The sequence below is a fragment of the Calonectris borealis genome, chromosome 6 (assembly GCF_964195595.1).
Source record: "Calonectris borealis chromosome 6, bCalBor7.hap1.2, whole genome shotgun sequence".
In the NCBI taxonomy this organism is placed as follows: Eukaryota; Metazoa; Chordata; class Aves; order Procellariiformes; family Procellariidae; genus Calonectris; species Calonectris borealis.
The window spans coordinates 23,547,558-23,563,796 of record NC_134317.1 but is presented as its reverse complement, the minus strand read 5'-3'; the positions used below and the strand labels follow the sequence as shown (position 1 = coordinate 23,563,796).

The 16,239-nt window shown below is 38.8% G+C and overlaps 1 protein-coding gene across 7 annotated transcripts in view; it reads right to left on the bottom strand.

Annotated features, from left to right (window-relative positions):
* Positions 1-16,239, bottom strand: part of METAP1D (methionyl aminopeptidase type 1D, mitochondrial) — a 50,476-nt gene that overhangs the window by 20,921 nt on the left and 13,316 nt on the right. For 5 of the 7 annotated variants that reach the window (XR_012674100.1, XM_075153245.1, XM_075153243.1 and 2 more), the window contains one exon: positions 1,117-1,283. Coding sequence is in view for 4 of the 7 variants with exons in the window: in XM_075153245.1 (XP_075009346.1) it covers positions 1,117-1,283 (167 nt within the window). In the remaining 3 variants the exon portion in view is untranslated. Of the gene's footprint in view, positions 1-1,116; positions 1,284-1,573; positions 1,725-6,525; positions 6,765-16,239 lie in introns of those variants that run through there. The other 2 variants (XM_075153248.1, XM_075153247.1) reach the window with 2 other exon arrangements.

The window sequence follows — 16,239 nt, the reverse complement described above, 5'->3', positions numbered from 1 at the left end:
CCAGAGTTGAAGAATTGGACTGATTTTTAGACAGTCTGAGAAGTCTGATCTGTGAAAACAACTTTTCAGTATGACGATATATTTCTCCCTCTTTATCCTAAAAGAAGCATCTAAATGCATAAAAAAAAGTTTGTAAGTTCTATATTTTTTAAACCTTTGAAAACATATAAAGCATGTAACCCTATGGTCTCCCTGCACACAGAGCTTCCACAGCCTCTTAGGTGTAAGAGCCCTACATCCAGCATCCTTATCTGCTTTCCTATCTAACAGCTTTTTAGTATTTCTGGCCCACGGAAATACTCTATATTTTGCATAAGAAATCTATAATCAAATGAAAAGTAAAACTTAAAGTACCAATACACATCCTGAAAAGCACTGTTTAGAAAGGGTACTTTGGTTTTCTTTTGGCTAAAGGAAAGATACTAAACAGTTAATCTCTATGCTGTAATTAAATGGAAAAGAAAAAAAGAAAAAAAGGAAAAAAGGAAAAAAGGAAAAAAGAAGTGGAACACATGTTAAAATTGCATGAAAAAGTTCCTTTGGCTCTAAAGTAAATAAAAATAAAAGTATATGTTGCAGAAAAAAACCCACTCAGGGACAGTAAAGACGAGTTTAGAACGTGCAGTGGGGTTGTGGGGCAGCTACCAGCAGGTATTGTACATTCTCTTCCTAAATCTGACATAACCAATTAACAAAACCTTCAGCAAAATATAAACATTTTTATAATTAGCTTTCTAGAGATTTATATAGAAAAGGACTCAGATGATCACGAATGATTCCTACTGACTTTTGGTAGGACCATCTGTAATTGTCCAAAATGAGAATCTGGACCCAGAAGTGTTAAGTGTTGTCAGATGATTACAATATTCCACGTTCATACTACCATAACTGAACAAGCCCCAGATTTAAACTCCCTAATAACTAGATACGCCATTGTGTTTAACATGTGAGGAAGCTGAAAACTTCTCTCACCAGTGCTCCCATTTCAAATACCAGACCAAGCGACAGGATGGTGATCCAAACCCCCAGCTGCCGGACAACGAATACACTTGATCACGCCTGCAGTCTAACTCTATTCTGACTGAAGAACAGATTAGGTAATAGAAATTGCAGTACCTTAGGAACTGGGTGAGCTGGAGAAACCGTGGCTGGCCAAACTATACTATAAGCAGTATTTCTTTGTCCCTGAAAAAAGAAGCATCTTCGCTGTTGATTGCTTGACTGCCTGTGCAGGTAGATACGATTGCACGAAGAAAAGATTATGCAGCAGCCAGTCACAGAACCTGTTAAGAGATAAGTTCAAAATGGTTAACGTTTTTTTCTACTACCACATTACAAAGTGGAAAGTATACAAGAAGAAGGGCATAATGTAAAACAAACCACAGAACTCATGTAGAAGCAAAGGGTAGTTCAAATTGTTCAAATCTTGTATTGTTAAATAAAGAGCATTAACACCAAGAAGCAATGAGAACAAAAAATGTTCCCAAACAATACTTCAAAGCTTTATAAAATACCAGATCTATTTTGATTTGATGTATTAAAAAGTAGTGTGGGTAAATTCCCCAAAGCTTACAGCCAGGAGTGACGCTCCAACTGGCCCCTGCTTGTAGCCATTTGCACGGCGAGAAGCTGCACTGTTCAAGGCTTGGGGAAACAGCGAATAAGGGACAATAGCAAGAAAAGAGGAGAGAAAATAAATGATTTAATGTTGATTTCAGCCAATATTTTCACCAATATTTTTGCACAGTTGGTCACAGATTCGACCATACCCAAGTTAATGTTGCTCTCGTCATTTGCACCAACACACAAGGAACGGGGTTCAATTTGTCCTGCCTAGTAGGGCAACAGAACAAACTTCAAGAGATATTTTTAATCTTTGCCAAAGGCAACTGAAGGGATTAAAATTTGTAATTGACCTGGAATATTTGAATCAGATTTCCATTTAATTCACATGGGAATTTGGGATGATAGTCCATCAGAGTATTCATTGCTCAAACTTAAAGTTGTTGGGCAACGACACATTTTGCCCCCCTCAAAAAAGAAGAAAAAAAGGAAAAAAAAAGGGCATTGAAGGCCAAAGGTTGTCAGAGACATCAAAACCAAAATAATGCATCACAAAAGACGATGCTAGCATCAAAACTGGGAAATACACTAAATTCAAAGTGATTATTGACACTGCCCAATTAAACTACAATTACACATATTTCCATCACTCAAACATTCTACAATCTAAACAGAGGGGTTTTTTGAAACATAAGTTTCATATAATAGTTAAGCTGCTTCTGAAAAATGTCATATGTATACAAATACAAGACCAATCTTTTGTGGCAAATAACCCATATGAATAATTACTCTTCAGTAAAAAGAAAGTGTTTTTGTTTAAACAGAAGTAAGTAAACATTTTTATATCACAGAAATTAAGAAATTAATCTACTGCAGATTTTGTAGCTATGTAAATATGATTTTTTTTTTTTTTAGAAGAATAGTTTCTTCCATATCTTATATGTTTTTATTGCACCTTCCTTCCTTTCCTTGCCTTTATAATGTCCAGATGCAGAAATTATCTTTCCACATGCACACTTGGCTTCATAGACAGCCCTCTTACAGCATTCCACGATATACAGGAGATTCGAGTTACGCACCCTTTTTGGAGCCCAGAATGAATGAAATAGTTGCATGGGGTTTGCTTTAGAAATGTTCCCGACTCTCTCTTTGCGCACTGATCAGTGCTACATTTAGTTACCAATATCTGAATTTGTATAACACCTGAAAGGTTGTAAAGACTTTTACTCAATGCAAGCAAATTTTTAGTATTTTTAAAAATTGTTTATAAGTAATAAGGCAGAGTTGGAGAGCGAGGCTCAGATCAAGCTCTCAGTATAACCTAGGTACCCCAACAGAAGTTGTCTGCTTCTCCATGGAAGCGCAGCTGCCCAGTTAACAGAGGGTGACAGAGGGTGGACTGGTTTGGTGGTATTTTAATTATTTAATCAAGAACTTCATCATCTACTGCTTTCATAGGGTCTCCTGCACAAGAAAAAAAATCATTGTCCAATTAAAGAAAAAAAAATCTGGGCGACCCAAACTGCACAACGTATGAGCGCATCCAAAGAGCCCAAAGCATCCTATAAACTCCCTGGGCGGTTTGCATCCGTTTCTGGAAGCTGAAAGCACAGAATCTGCTGAGGCAGCAACTTTTGGGCCATCAGAAGTAGCAATCAGTCCGCCAGCGTAAGCTAAGGTAGCTCTTTTACAGAGTGCAGTGGAAGTACCTTGCTCTGAAGGTATTATAAATATACTGAAAACCCACACTCACTGATGTGGTCAGTTAAAGTTCACGTGGACATCAATATGTAAACGTGTATTTCAAATGCTCTCCTTGATGCACAGCATGCTGCCTGGGCACCTCATCTACTGTGTAAAAGTTTAATTGGGGAAGAAAAGGTGCAAGTGTGTTTGTCAATTATTCAACAATAAAACTCCAGATGTCCCAAATACACACTCTTAAATACATTAAGCCAGTTCATATTCACGGGTGCATGCCTATCGCCCATCCCACATTCAGAAGGGATACCTTTTTATTTGGAATAAAATTTTTACCTGTATTCTCCCAAAGATGCAGTGTAAGTGTTGTCACAAGATAACAGGATAATAAGGTACTGTAGTCTGTTGTTACTCTACTAACTACTCATTATATACCAGACGCACACAAAAATACCTACTACTTGAACAGGTGAAATGCGACAACCAAATAAATATCACCATAGTATAATACGACTCCTAAAATACATCGCAAGAATTATAAACACAGGACAACTAAACCTTTATTTGAAATATAAAAAATTATAACAGAAAACATTCTCCTACAAAGTAAAAATAAAATGAAATAAAATGGCATTAAAATATAATGAAGTTACTGTTTCATAATGAAAATCTGGACTCCATCCACACACTTCCTTCCTCAAGAAGGCCTTCCTAATGTCTCCACAGCTCCTTGTATTTTTTAAGCTCCCATATTCACAGCTAATTCGATATAGCAACATCATCAATCACTGGAGACAGGAACAACTGGCTGTATTCTCCAAGTCTGGCTCAGATATTCCCTCCTCCCCACCCCTTACACCTATCAAAGCTTTTCGCAGTGCCTTATTTACTTCTGCAACACTGGCGCTCAAGCACATCCTTTTTGTTAAGCTTTCTGTGTATATTAATTACTGTAAGATAGTTCATAAACACGGGATTTGTGCAGCTGCCAGTGGAAACTGCAGCCGTCGGAGCAAGCCCAGCGTCTGAAGCCGGGTAGCCTGGTAACACGCCAGCACAGCCCGGATGTGAAGTTGACCCTTTACATGTTTCTTCTCTCCCCCACCAGCAAGGCTACGTCACTTGCCACGAGTAACAGAATATTTACTATCAGCTGCAATAAGGAGAATTATTACCAGCGTTACTGAATCACATCAGCAGATACGATGTACTGAGCACAGAAAATTACAGACAACTGCTCCTCTGACTCGACAGTGAATCACACTGTGCAATCTGCATGCACGCACGTCCTGCTGCAGCCGCTGGATTCCTCCGCATACCTCCAGACCTTAATTTGTATTAATAATATAAATATGCACTGTGAGCTTTTGTGAATTACCAGATGAATTTATCTGGTGTGGAAATCACATTTCCTTTTTCTTTTAAACGAGTCAGCCAAAGGGGCTGAATACAGAATTCAAGTATGATGATGGGTGGGAGCATTTTAAGTGACTGATTTTGCAGCACAATGTGCCCTATATTTATTAGCCTTTTACTCTAGGTCTATTTTAATTGTTATCTGTTCATGCATGCTACACTATATAATGAAATGCTCCCATTTCACTCACAGAGTAGAGAGTTTTTTATGTGTATCTCTATTAATGACCCTTAATTAAGTTGATTTTAGTCATTTAAATGTGATTTTCCTCTGGTCAAGAAGTATTTTTAAAGGCAGATGTTGGAAATGAACTCTCACATAAGCCCTTTTCTAATGCTTCTTGTTTAACAGTTACAGCAATTTAACAGCTACGTTTTCAACGAATGAGGTGTGGGGTAGCCATGCAAAAAACTGTTCATCTACGTGACTCATCAAATGTGACTGTTAGCGACCATTTTTTTGGTATTTATTTATGAAAGACTTCAAATTTCCCAGCAATTAGCAAAAATATTACCAAAGGATAGACTTCATGACAGTTCTAAGCTACAATAAATACAAGGGTACATCTTAAAAGAACCAAGAAATAAATTTAACATATTTTAGAATAATTTAGTCATAGTATCAACAGAAGCACAGTACCAAAATTATTTAGGATTACAAGAATTCACATCTAACTGATTTAGGAAATAAAATCAACTCGCTCTTGATAAAGTAAATCTTACTTAATATATATGAACAATTATCATCATCAAAAGCATTGTTCAGATAACTCATTTTTAAATATGTGATTTTATATATAGATATAGATATTTTTTAAACCTAAAAAAAGGAATGACGGTGGAGATTTTCTTAGTATATATGCATCTGAGGGTAAAACACTAGAAATCTTTAATTTGGCTTGTCAGGTCATTTTAGTATTATATTATAATTTTGCTTCTTGTGCAAATATTCCTTTTATTGAAACTTCAGAGGAATAAAGTTTAAAGTGAGGTATTAAAAAATCACTATGGGTAATAATATGTGGAATCCAACCAATGCAACTAGGTAAGAATATATAGCTTTTTACTGTTAATTACCAAATGTTCCTATTTTTCAATCCAAAATAATGTCTGTGGTTTGATAGATGTTTACTTGTAATTGTAATTCTAACTGTCTTAATAAAACACTGATTTTGTAATCCCCGTGTTGCAAAAGTACGTCCAAGCTTCAAAAATAGGATGGGAGAGATTAAAGGTTCTCTCCAACTGTGTGTAACCTGTGTAGCAGAAGAGCAGTTCACATTTCACAAGCAATAACCTGTGCATTTGCTAAAAAAAAAAAAAGAAAAAAAAAAGAAAAAAAAAGAAAAAAATAAGAACAACATAGGGAAATGCCTGAGGCAGAAGTTGAAACTGATTGGGCAAAGTAGAAGGACAAGAGCCCTTGAAATTAAACAAAAGCAAATTCATTCTGTTGACAGATGTTGATTACATCAAAGCCACGGAAGAACTTTTTTCTGTTTCTTTTTTTTTCCTTTTCTGCAACTAATACCTCTGCATTTTCTGTACATTAAGGATATAACATATCTTAATCAACACAACCCAACACGTAATAATTTTTAAATTTGGTAAAAGTATATTGTAACGAGGTCTTAACGACAGGCTTCTCCAAACAAGAGTGTATTCACATGGTCATGTCTGCATACCCGTGCTGGTCATGCCATCATCAGCCCCTTACTTCCAGGGGTTAACTGCTCTGGCAGCCAAATAAAATACAGAGAGCGCTGTGTAATTATGGAGACAGTCAAAGGGCAGACTCTATTTTGAAATCTATTTGCACAGACAAGGTCTTCCAATTTCGCTTACAGGAAACAAGCTGGTAAAGGGGGTCTCCTCCTCTCCAGATGCTTTCCACACTTTTTTCCCACATCAGGAAATCGTGGACATGGACACCATGCAGCACTGTTTCCTGGGTTGCAGGACTATGTCATTACAAGGAGAAGAGCAAGTCCATGCTCGTGAGAAATATTTCCTCCTAATTGCCCATATTAGGGGAAAGCAAAACCCACAAGGACTACTGAAAATGTGACTAGCAGCAATTTGTAAACAGGACGCAGCCACAGCTGTCATGATGGTACTGGAAAAGAGAAAACAGAAATGAAAGGGTAAAAACACTCTGATTTTAATAGCATGATTGGGGAAATGAAATATTCATCAGGATAGATGTGACTTCAGTTACAACAGCAACACATTGGTCAAAATCTCGGCAACTGCATGCTCATGACTGTACCCTGACAAACCGAAACACAGAGCAGCATCTTGCAAACATTATATTCTATTTGGCTTTGTTTTATTTAATTATTGAAATTAACTGGAAATTAACACCAGAAGTTGTTCAGTTAATAAAGGCATTAACAGAATTGCTGTTCTCGTTACTCTCAAAAGAGCCAATAAAGCAAGGCAAGGGCCAAACACCGACCGACTCCAAGGGAGCCGAGTCGGTCCCTCTGCCGACACCACTGGGGCTCCTCAATGACACTGAAAAAAGTCAAGTTTGGCCCTCAGGACCAGTTGTGCTCCCTGCTAATTAAAATTTTGCCCTTACTTCATGGAGAGCAAAACCGGGCAATTTGTTTGCTGTATGCTAATACAAATGAGTTTTTTAATTGGGTGTAAATTTATAAACTATATAGAAATACATTCTTGTCTGGCTTTACTTATTATGACTTAGTCTAGACCAGCACACTAAAATGATGAATCAGTGCCTCCTGGAATAGTGCCGTCCTTTTAATTCATTATTCAGGCAAACTTAAGGCCAACAAAATAGCTGTTCTACAAGTTGGTAAACTGGGAAACCACAGAGAATCAGAACCTCTTCTATTTACAGGAAGGATGACAGCCTAAGGGTACTTCATCCCAATAATAACAACATTCAAGTAATGGTGCCCAGGTCATGACAAGCCATGACCCTCCCCTTAGCTCCTTCAGGAAGCTGGCTCGGTGCCACCTTTTATCAGCAGCAACCAACAGTGCAACTTTAACAAACAAGAAGAAAAGGAAAAATTAGTTTTACATCCTTAAAAACCCCTTCGACCAATTGAGTAGTTGTATATAAATATACACACAGAGTCACACCAAGCCAGCATAAGAAATAAATTCACTGACTGAGTAAAATTATGGTATCATTAAACAGCACTTTCCCATTTTATCATAGGTTTTAAAAAATACAGAGTACAATCTAACTATATCCGAATGATATTCATTCATATACCAAAGGAAATTAATTGTCTACTACACAAAATGTGGCTGGGCTGTACAGGCTTAACTTTGGGAACAGGGCATTGTAGTTCTCCAATAGAGCCTTTCATCCTAGTGTTATTTCTACCACATTTTCGCTCTCCAATAGAATAACACAAGTAGAAAATAAAAAGAAAGTGTTGCCTAATGCAGTATCACAGCAAAATGAAAGAAGTCGGGTACAAAAACTGGACAAAGCAATATTAAGAGTTTCAAACACAGTTAATATCAGGGGAATTTAGGCTCCAGATCACAGCATCTGGCAAGTTTCAACTTCTGTGACTAGCAGGAGAAACATTCCTCTGATGTTACTGCATTCCTGTATCGAGTAAATTAATTTATCATAAAGTGAATAAATTAGAACGAGAAACATATCTGCTCAGGTCTGCGTATTTAAATACATCTTTCAATCACTTTCTATCTATCTTTAGGTTTTTTAAAAGATCAGAGGAATTACTTGCGCTTGAAAGACTGGTTATTGTATGCATTATTTTGATTTTGTAGGGAAGTAACAACTGTTGGAACAAGTTACTCAGTTTAAAAAATAGCAGTTGTTTCAGATTAAAATAATAAGCTATTCAAATAGTCCTTACACACACGCACAATACCGAATCTTGTTAATATGCACCCACCCACAGCTTAAACATCCATTGAATCCTACTGGGATAAAATCTTTCCAGGTGCTCTGTGAAACAACTGTTTTTCAACTGGCATGGTTATGTCCTATATACACGCCTGATACAGTATTAAATGTTAAAAATAAATCCTCCTCTAACCTCTTAAATTTCCACCTGAAATGGAAAAAATATGTCTGAATCATCACAAAAAGCGTTTCCCACAGAAACCCTTTCAGAGGGTGAGCGAGGCTGCTGAAATAAGAGTAATCTTCGCACAGAAAATTTAGGAGTGCTCCTGAACGTCGTATCAGGATTTTCTGCGTAGCTTGAGACAGAGGAAGAGAATGGGCAGTCAGGAGTCTTTTCCCCGCACAAAATATAAGACCCATTGCAATAATTATTTTCAATACACCTGCAGCCCAATCTCTAAGGATACAAGATGATTGCTGAATCGTAAGCCAGTCTTATCTCAAAATTTTAAAAAAGTGCACACTGCTAGCAATTTTGGGATGAATACCTTAATAAAATAAGATTGCATTACTACTCATTTGATAAAAGTGACAGCTAGCAGTGTTTCTTGCCTTGTATTAAATGTTGTTAGTCGCTTGCATTGTCCTGTTTTCACATGAAAACACAAGTTACATTAGGACAGTGAGTCTTTACTGAGAAAACATGTACGTGTCCTTCTTTAGAGTGAAGAGTGTAAGGTTGGGAAATCACATCCTATAACCTGGACTTCAAAATATATGAGCAGAGAGGTGTAAGCGTTTACAGCTGTTTCTACTAAACTATTGCGGTGGTGGTGGAAACAAGCTCTTTTGTTTCAAGAAGATGCTCTGCACAAGGAAGATGTTCCAATTAAGAGCTTGCTGCAGACAACTTGTAGCATCCTTATTAAAACATTTATTTTTAAACCTGTCAGTCATTAGTATGTGCTATTAATGCATAACTTGGAAGCTTATTCACAAATATGTGACATTTGGGTCACCGAATGAATTATAATGATAGGAATATGGATCAAATTTGGAAGAGTACAATATAATGTTTGGGAGCTGTTAATTTTTTTTTTTTAAATACCTTTCACTTATCTCCTTGCTTAACATTACAAAGACCTCTTTTTTATCATAAAAGCCCCTGTTTATCAAACAGTGATACAGGAAGAAGTTGTTTACATTTTTATAAGTACCAACATACATCACTTACGACAAAAAAAACAAGCACTCCATAAGAAATTCTCAATCACTGTCAATCATACACACTAAAATATACATAAACCAAAGCATGTGGTGTGAACTATATTAGTTCAAACTGAACACAGAATTACAACTATAACAAACAAAAAACAAATAATTACAAGTGACTCATAGGCCTATTTACACATCTCACCAAACTGCTGGAAAGGTAGGTAACCATAGAAACCTGACAGCCTAAATTCAGTACTTTAAATTTGTATTTCATTTAAAATGCTGAAAATGATGTTTCTATTTGTCGAAATCCATATTTTTAAAAGCTTCAGTTTTTGCTTTGGTACTTAAATAAATGCTTAAAATTATTTCCTGTCTCTGTTACTTTTAGATTTGATTTTATCCAAGTAAAGATTACAGTTTACTCTTTGTAATATAAAATGTTAATACATTTTAATACTGCAAATTAATATTTCTAACATTTCTTTAATGATTGAAATTAAATAATGATATAAAACAAACACTCCTGCACTTATTATCTAATGTTTTGCATATAAACTTTTCTAAGCTGCAAACTAGCAAAAAAAAAAAGATTACTCAAATTAACTGTTAAAGCTGAAATGCTAATAGCCTTTTCAACTTATAGTTCTTTTTCACTGACAATTACAATTTGCATGGCTTAAAATTTAATACTATGATTAGTACTAATGTCCTATATTTTACTTCATAACCTAAATGAGTAAAATATTATTTTTGTAGTCCACTGGCTCTTAGGCTGTAATGTTCAGTGTGTATTTCATTATGCAGATGAGCAATGGATGTCGTCTAACATGATTTAAATGGGTCAACAGTATTTTCCTATTCACGTTAATCATCCAGACAGCCACAAAAAAAAAAAAAGCCTTGAAAACTAACCTAGGAAATCTCTTTCTATCACCGACTCTTCCCACTAGTCAAACAACAGCAAACACATGCTACAGGAGACGGGAGCCTTGCAGACCGGGGAGCCAAGGCTGGGCGCTGCTCCTCTCGCTGGTGCACAGCTCCTGCCGCAGCCGGTGCCGGCAGCGGGCAGCGCTCTCCGGGCTGCCCGCGGCCCCGTGCCAAGAATGATTCTCATCCCGCGAAGTTCAATGGGAGCTGTGTGTTGACAAACTGAGCAAATTTGAATCGGCAAAATTCGTTCTTGGCACAGGGACATGCAACTGCGCTGAATGCAAAGGCGTGCTGCCCGCTGACGCTGCGCTGGCAGCCGGGCTCTTCTTGCGTAAATACGCTTGTTGGAAAACTCCCACTAAAGTCAAAGGACACAGGATCAGGCCAATTATTTATAAAACACATCAAAACTAAGGGCTCTATTCTCAAGCCACGTAACCATCATCTAAGGCCCATTTCATATATAGCATATTGCAAATAAAATTTATAAGTAACCGCTTCTGTGGAAAGGGAAGCTGCTCAATAAATGCCAAAGGGAAAGAACGTAAGTACAAAACAGGCAGAAGGTAACAGGAAGATCAGGTACCAAACATTCAGATTCATTCATTCAATGAATATAAAATTAGGATAAAAAAAAAAAGAGGAAGCGATCAGGATTCCCTCAAACACGAAAGTACTGCCATGGCACAAAATCTCTATAAAGGCAGAGATGACACCTTTGATTACACTGCAGCGTAACAGGGCTGGCAGAGCTTGCCTGGGAAACGCCACGCTGTTCACACCACAGGGCAGATCCTGCAGGACAACACAGGGGACGTCCGATCTTCTCGGAGACGGGATGCATGGGCTGCGAGGCCACGGGCAGACAGGTGGTGGGACTTCTTACCTCCTCCCTTATTGCTGCTGGACAGTGTGTGCTCCACATCCATCCTTATTTAGACATTTAGACTGATATCAGCACAACCATTGATATTTCTGTTTATTTTCTAGTAACAAATTTAAAACCTCAAAACTTTGGCTTTGGCTTCCGTTGAAAGTAGCTGTTATTTGCTGAACAGGTGTCAGTGATACAGCACACATCATCTCTTTTCCAGAAGCTATTCTGGCCACTCACTTGCTACCATAATCCAAGTTTCTGATTTTGGGATTGAAAACCAATAATATAGCTTGAGCACCAGCCACCGGCTTTCTCTGACAGCCTCCACCATGCTTCCTTTTCCAATCCACAAATGTAAATGAGGGGAGTAGGAACTGAGCTTCAGCTTTTAAAGTAAACTAATTGACATATGGCAAAGTAGGAGGTTTCCAACTATTCAGACCTCAGAAGACTTCGTTTGCAACACTCATGCCCCGGACAAGTGTTTCACCAGTACCTAATAAACAGCTGGGTACAGCGGGCACCTTGACTGGATGCAGTAACTGTCCAGTGCAAAGAGCTAAGGCATCCATAGGCACTGACCTGGTGGCTGATTCACAGTAAATTAAACAATAACCACCACTATGATGATCCAGGTTCAGTCTTCGCCATGACCTTTTTTAGGTGTTGGGAACATGAAGGAGAGCGCAGCGTATTTCATGGTGTGACAACGCACGTGCAGGTCAGTATCCGGCACACTCGTTTCCCTGCGCCCTGTCCCATGTAATGCACATCAGGAGGAGTCAAGACAATGGACATTCAACATCTGCGAGTTTCTAAAGCACATCTTTGGGACTGGCTCCAGCCCTGCCCGTCTGGCCCCTTGCTTTCTGGAGAGAAAATGTCACATTTAGATCTCAAGAGCTAGCTGGCAGCCCTGAGCGGTAAGGAAGGACCTCTGGGTTTCTCCACTGCCCCATACCCCATGGTCAACACCCCAGCTACTGCTATGAGAAATTTCCTGGAGGAACTGCAAGCAGCACTTATTGAAACAAAGACAATAAATCACAAATTACAGCAGCTGCTTAACGCCTAGAGAGCGGATCATGCAGTCCAGTTGCACTTTAGGCAGTGCCTCTCACCTCCAAATCTTGACCTCGCTCCCAGTCACTTCTCCCAATGCACACTGGACAGGTGTCAGCCACCCACATAACACCTCCTTACTGCATACAGTGCTCCAAGGATGGGTATGGCAAGGCCCGTGACAGCCACTCCCCACACAGGCAGACTTAAAAAATAGAATACTTAATTTCTAAACTATCTTCACCAGGCTGTTCACTCACTTTGTACAGTTTATTGGACTACTCCACCATCTGATTTTCTAAGATAGAATAAGCAAAGGGTCTTCGCAGGAGATTAGGTCTCCAACTCCTTTTTCTAGACTGATAAGGATTCACACTGCTCTTCTCTGCACAGGTAGTAAATCTGTAAGAAGCAATAAATGTTTTGCTTTCCACAAGACGAAGATAATCTAACTTGCCAGCTAAATATGACAGGCATTTCTTCAGAGCAGGCTTAGCTACCTTGTCTGCAAGGCTGGGCAGCAATCCATGAAATTCTCCATGGGGACATCCCACTTAAACAATTACTAATTTGCAAACTCAGCTCAGAACTTTTAGATTGTCTTGCATGATTTGTCAAACATCCACCTCAACTCTCTTTTTTTGTTGTTGTTGTTACAGGTTTGTGGTTTAAATATACAGATTTGCAATAGTATTGCCCACTGGAGAGACAGACCAGTGTGGGTAGCAACCTGAGCCCACAGCTGGATCTCCCAGTTGCTCTGACAGGAGCGAGTTGCTTGCAAGTGCGGAAAAGTTTCAACTAGAACACAGCTCACTTACGTATTTATTTATTTGGAGCTCTGGTTAGATAGAAAGAGCTCCGGAGGCAGAACTGACGCAAGAGACAAAATTTGTAAAGATATTAATTGCATAAAAAGAAAAATTTTTGCAAAGGCTTCCCATTCGATACAAAAAAAAGAGCATTTTTACTTCTAAGTAAAAATTAACATGACTGGAAGAGAAGGCTGCATAGCTGTCTGTGTGTCATGCAAGTTACAGGCACATATTGCATTCCTCATGGGGAGAACTGAAAAAACAAATAAAAAATGGGCTAGTAGTAGAGCCATGCATGTGGCAAGAAGTACACATCCGTGCTATTAAGAAAGGTCAGTGATCCTGGCAGCCCCTGGTAAATCCAATGATAGTGCTGACCCATCTTGACAGTGCTTTACTAAACCTGCAGGTCTGCAGGGGGAAACATCGATGTCTCGATTTTACTGGTGATTTCAGCTGCAAAGGCACTGTTTTTCTAATTAAAAAAATCAGGTCAGTGAAGTTGTTCATTAAACCTCTATCCAGATGTGATTCATGATGTACTATAAATTATTCTGAGTATTATAAAATAGAGCTGGACAGAGAGCGTATACAAGCCTTAACTCTGGAGCGCTCCCACAACTGTCTGCAGAAGCCCAGCCACAGAACCAGGCACCTTCTGCGTTTGACTTCATATCTTTGGTCTGTCTCTTGGAAGACTTTGGTCCAACACCTAGAAAAATTCTGAGTGAGAAGCTTTGGCATTAAAATATATGAAAGATGTGATAACATGTTATGTGTATTGACAAAATCACAGCCGAGACATGTACAGGAGGAGCTCTCAACTCCTTTTGACTCCAAAGTCATCCCCAAATCAGCTAATTCCATCAATTACGGGCCAAGAATCCTGCTGCATATTTTAATCATGGAGAACGTGACGTCCATTTCAATCCACGTGCATGGCCTGCTCCAAAGTGATGTGACTGTGAATTTGAATTTTATGACCCTGGCCACAACTTTACAAACATCAGGGCTCCCGATTTGCATTCACTGAGCAAACAGCTACAGCAAAGATGACTCTGACTTGGCTGCTGCCACTGCAAGGGCACAGTCAGCAGAAGCGATGTGCCCGTGCCTCCGCCGTGCCTGCTCATGGTGCGGTGGTTGGTAGTCCATCATCACCACTTGCCACACCAGAGGGGACAGGAGAGAATCGGTGCCTTTACCCCAGCCACTCCGGCAGATTATTTTCAGCTGGCTGAACTCCCAGCTGGCAACCTCCCACCATCCCGTGGCAACCTCCAGCTGGGCCCTGCAGCTGGGGATACTGTTGCAGCAAAAGCTGCCAAAGTTTGTCTACCAGCTACCTTATTCTATACCTGATTTTGTGAAATAGTTTTTACAAAAGAGTTATTTGGATGAAACAGACCCAAATGAACAAAAGCAGGACTGTCTTTATCAAGCAGGTTTCAGAAATAGCCACTTCTCCTGCAGTCTTTGGGTTGCTCTGCAATTAAAGTTTTGCCAGAAAACACATATTATTTAAGGAGAGTACTCTGCAACCCAAAACTCTTAGACAATGTAAAATACCGCTCGCCAAACTGCTGGGACAGAGCTATACCAGCAAAATAATTCTTGCTGGTACAACTTGATCTTTTAGAGTAACCAATTTAAGCTTTCCCAGAAGAGAACTCTTCTCACGAGCTGACCTTCTGCTGAATTAGTAGGGTCTGCCAGAGTATGAACAAATCTTTACAAACCCAGACAAGTCCTACTACTTAATTTATTTCTTTAAAGAACGCCCATTTCCTTTAAGTCTCTGTCATAAGCCATAAGAAATACGTTAATAATAATTAGTGCAGAACAACCAGAAATAGCTCTGAGAGGTGAGACCTGCCTAGTCACCTCACTCTTGTTAGTTCAGAAAGCACATGGCAATGAAATTAAGCCTCGTCACCGCCTACCATTTCAACCACGATGCAAGAGTGTGACTCGATTCTCAGACCTGCACAAACCACTGTGGGCAACACCTCATCTCGGTGTCAAACCAGGACATCTTTGCAAGATGACTATCTACTTTGTCCAGTGGAGAAGGACCTCAACTCAACAACTCTAGATGAGTTTTTAAGCACATTCAAGAGCTACGAACCCAAGCAGCATACAAGCAGATCTGCAGTGACCGCACTATCTATGACACAAAGCACCGCATTTTTACGACTTGTGGAAGGAGATTAGGAGCTCGCTGTTGCTTTTTTTCAACGCCAAATTCACCTGTGTCTATCAGAAAATCTGAGACTGAACAGCTGGAATTTATGTGAGAAACAATTTCTTTGCCATTTTCTTTCAACATTATGCCACATCTGTTGACTTGCATAATTTAAAAAATACATAAGGCAGGACTTAATTTAAGTTTATGTACAACTAAACATGAAACAGATAATCTGAGAAGTGTACATATTCCTTTAGAGAATATCTGATATGCCACAAGTATTAATGTATAAATTTAGATCATGTTCATCACTGCAATAGTCCTTCATGGTTCAAAATGAGCTTGATCTAAAATTGAAACAGCTTTAAACAAGTATTCTAACCATAAATACCTGAAAGTAAACAGTTTTAAAATGTGAAAGTTGGAGACTTTATACAGCTAGTTAGAGTGGCTGGTTATTTATTATCTGAACTCAAAAGAGAACAGTGCGACTTTCAAAAACACTCATGAAAGTTTTCTCAGGCTGCTCGCTATGGAGTATGCCTGCCAAAAGACCTCTGAGGAGCTCTGAAGAGCCCTTTATTCCCCTTTTCTAAGGCTTCCA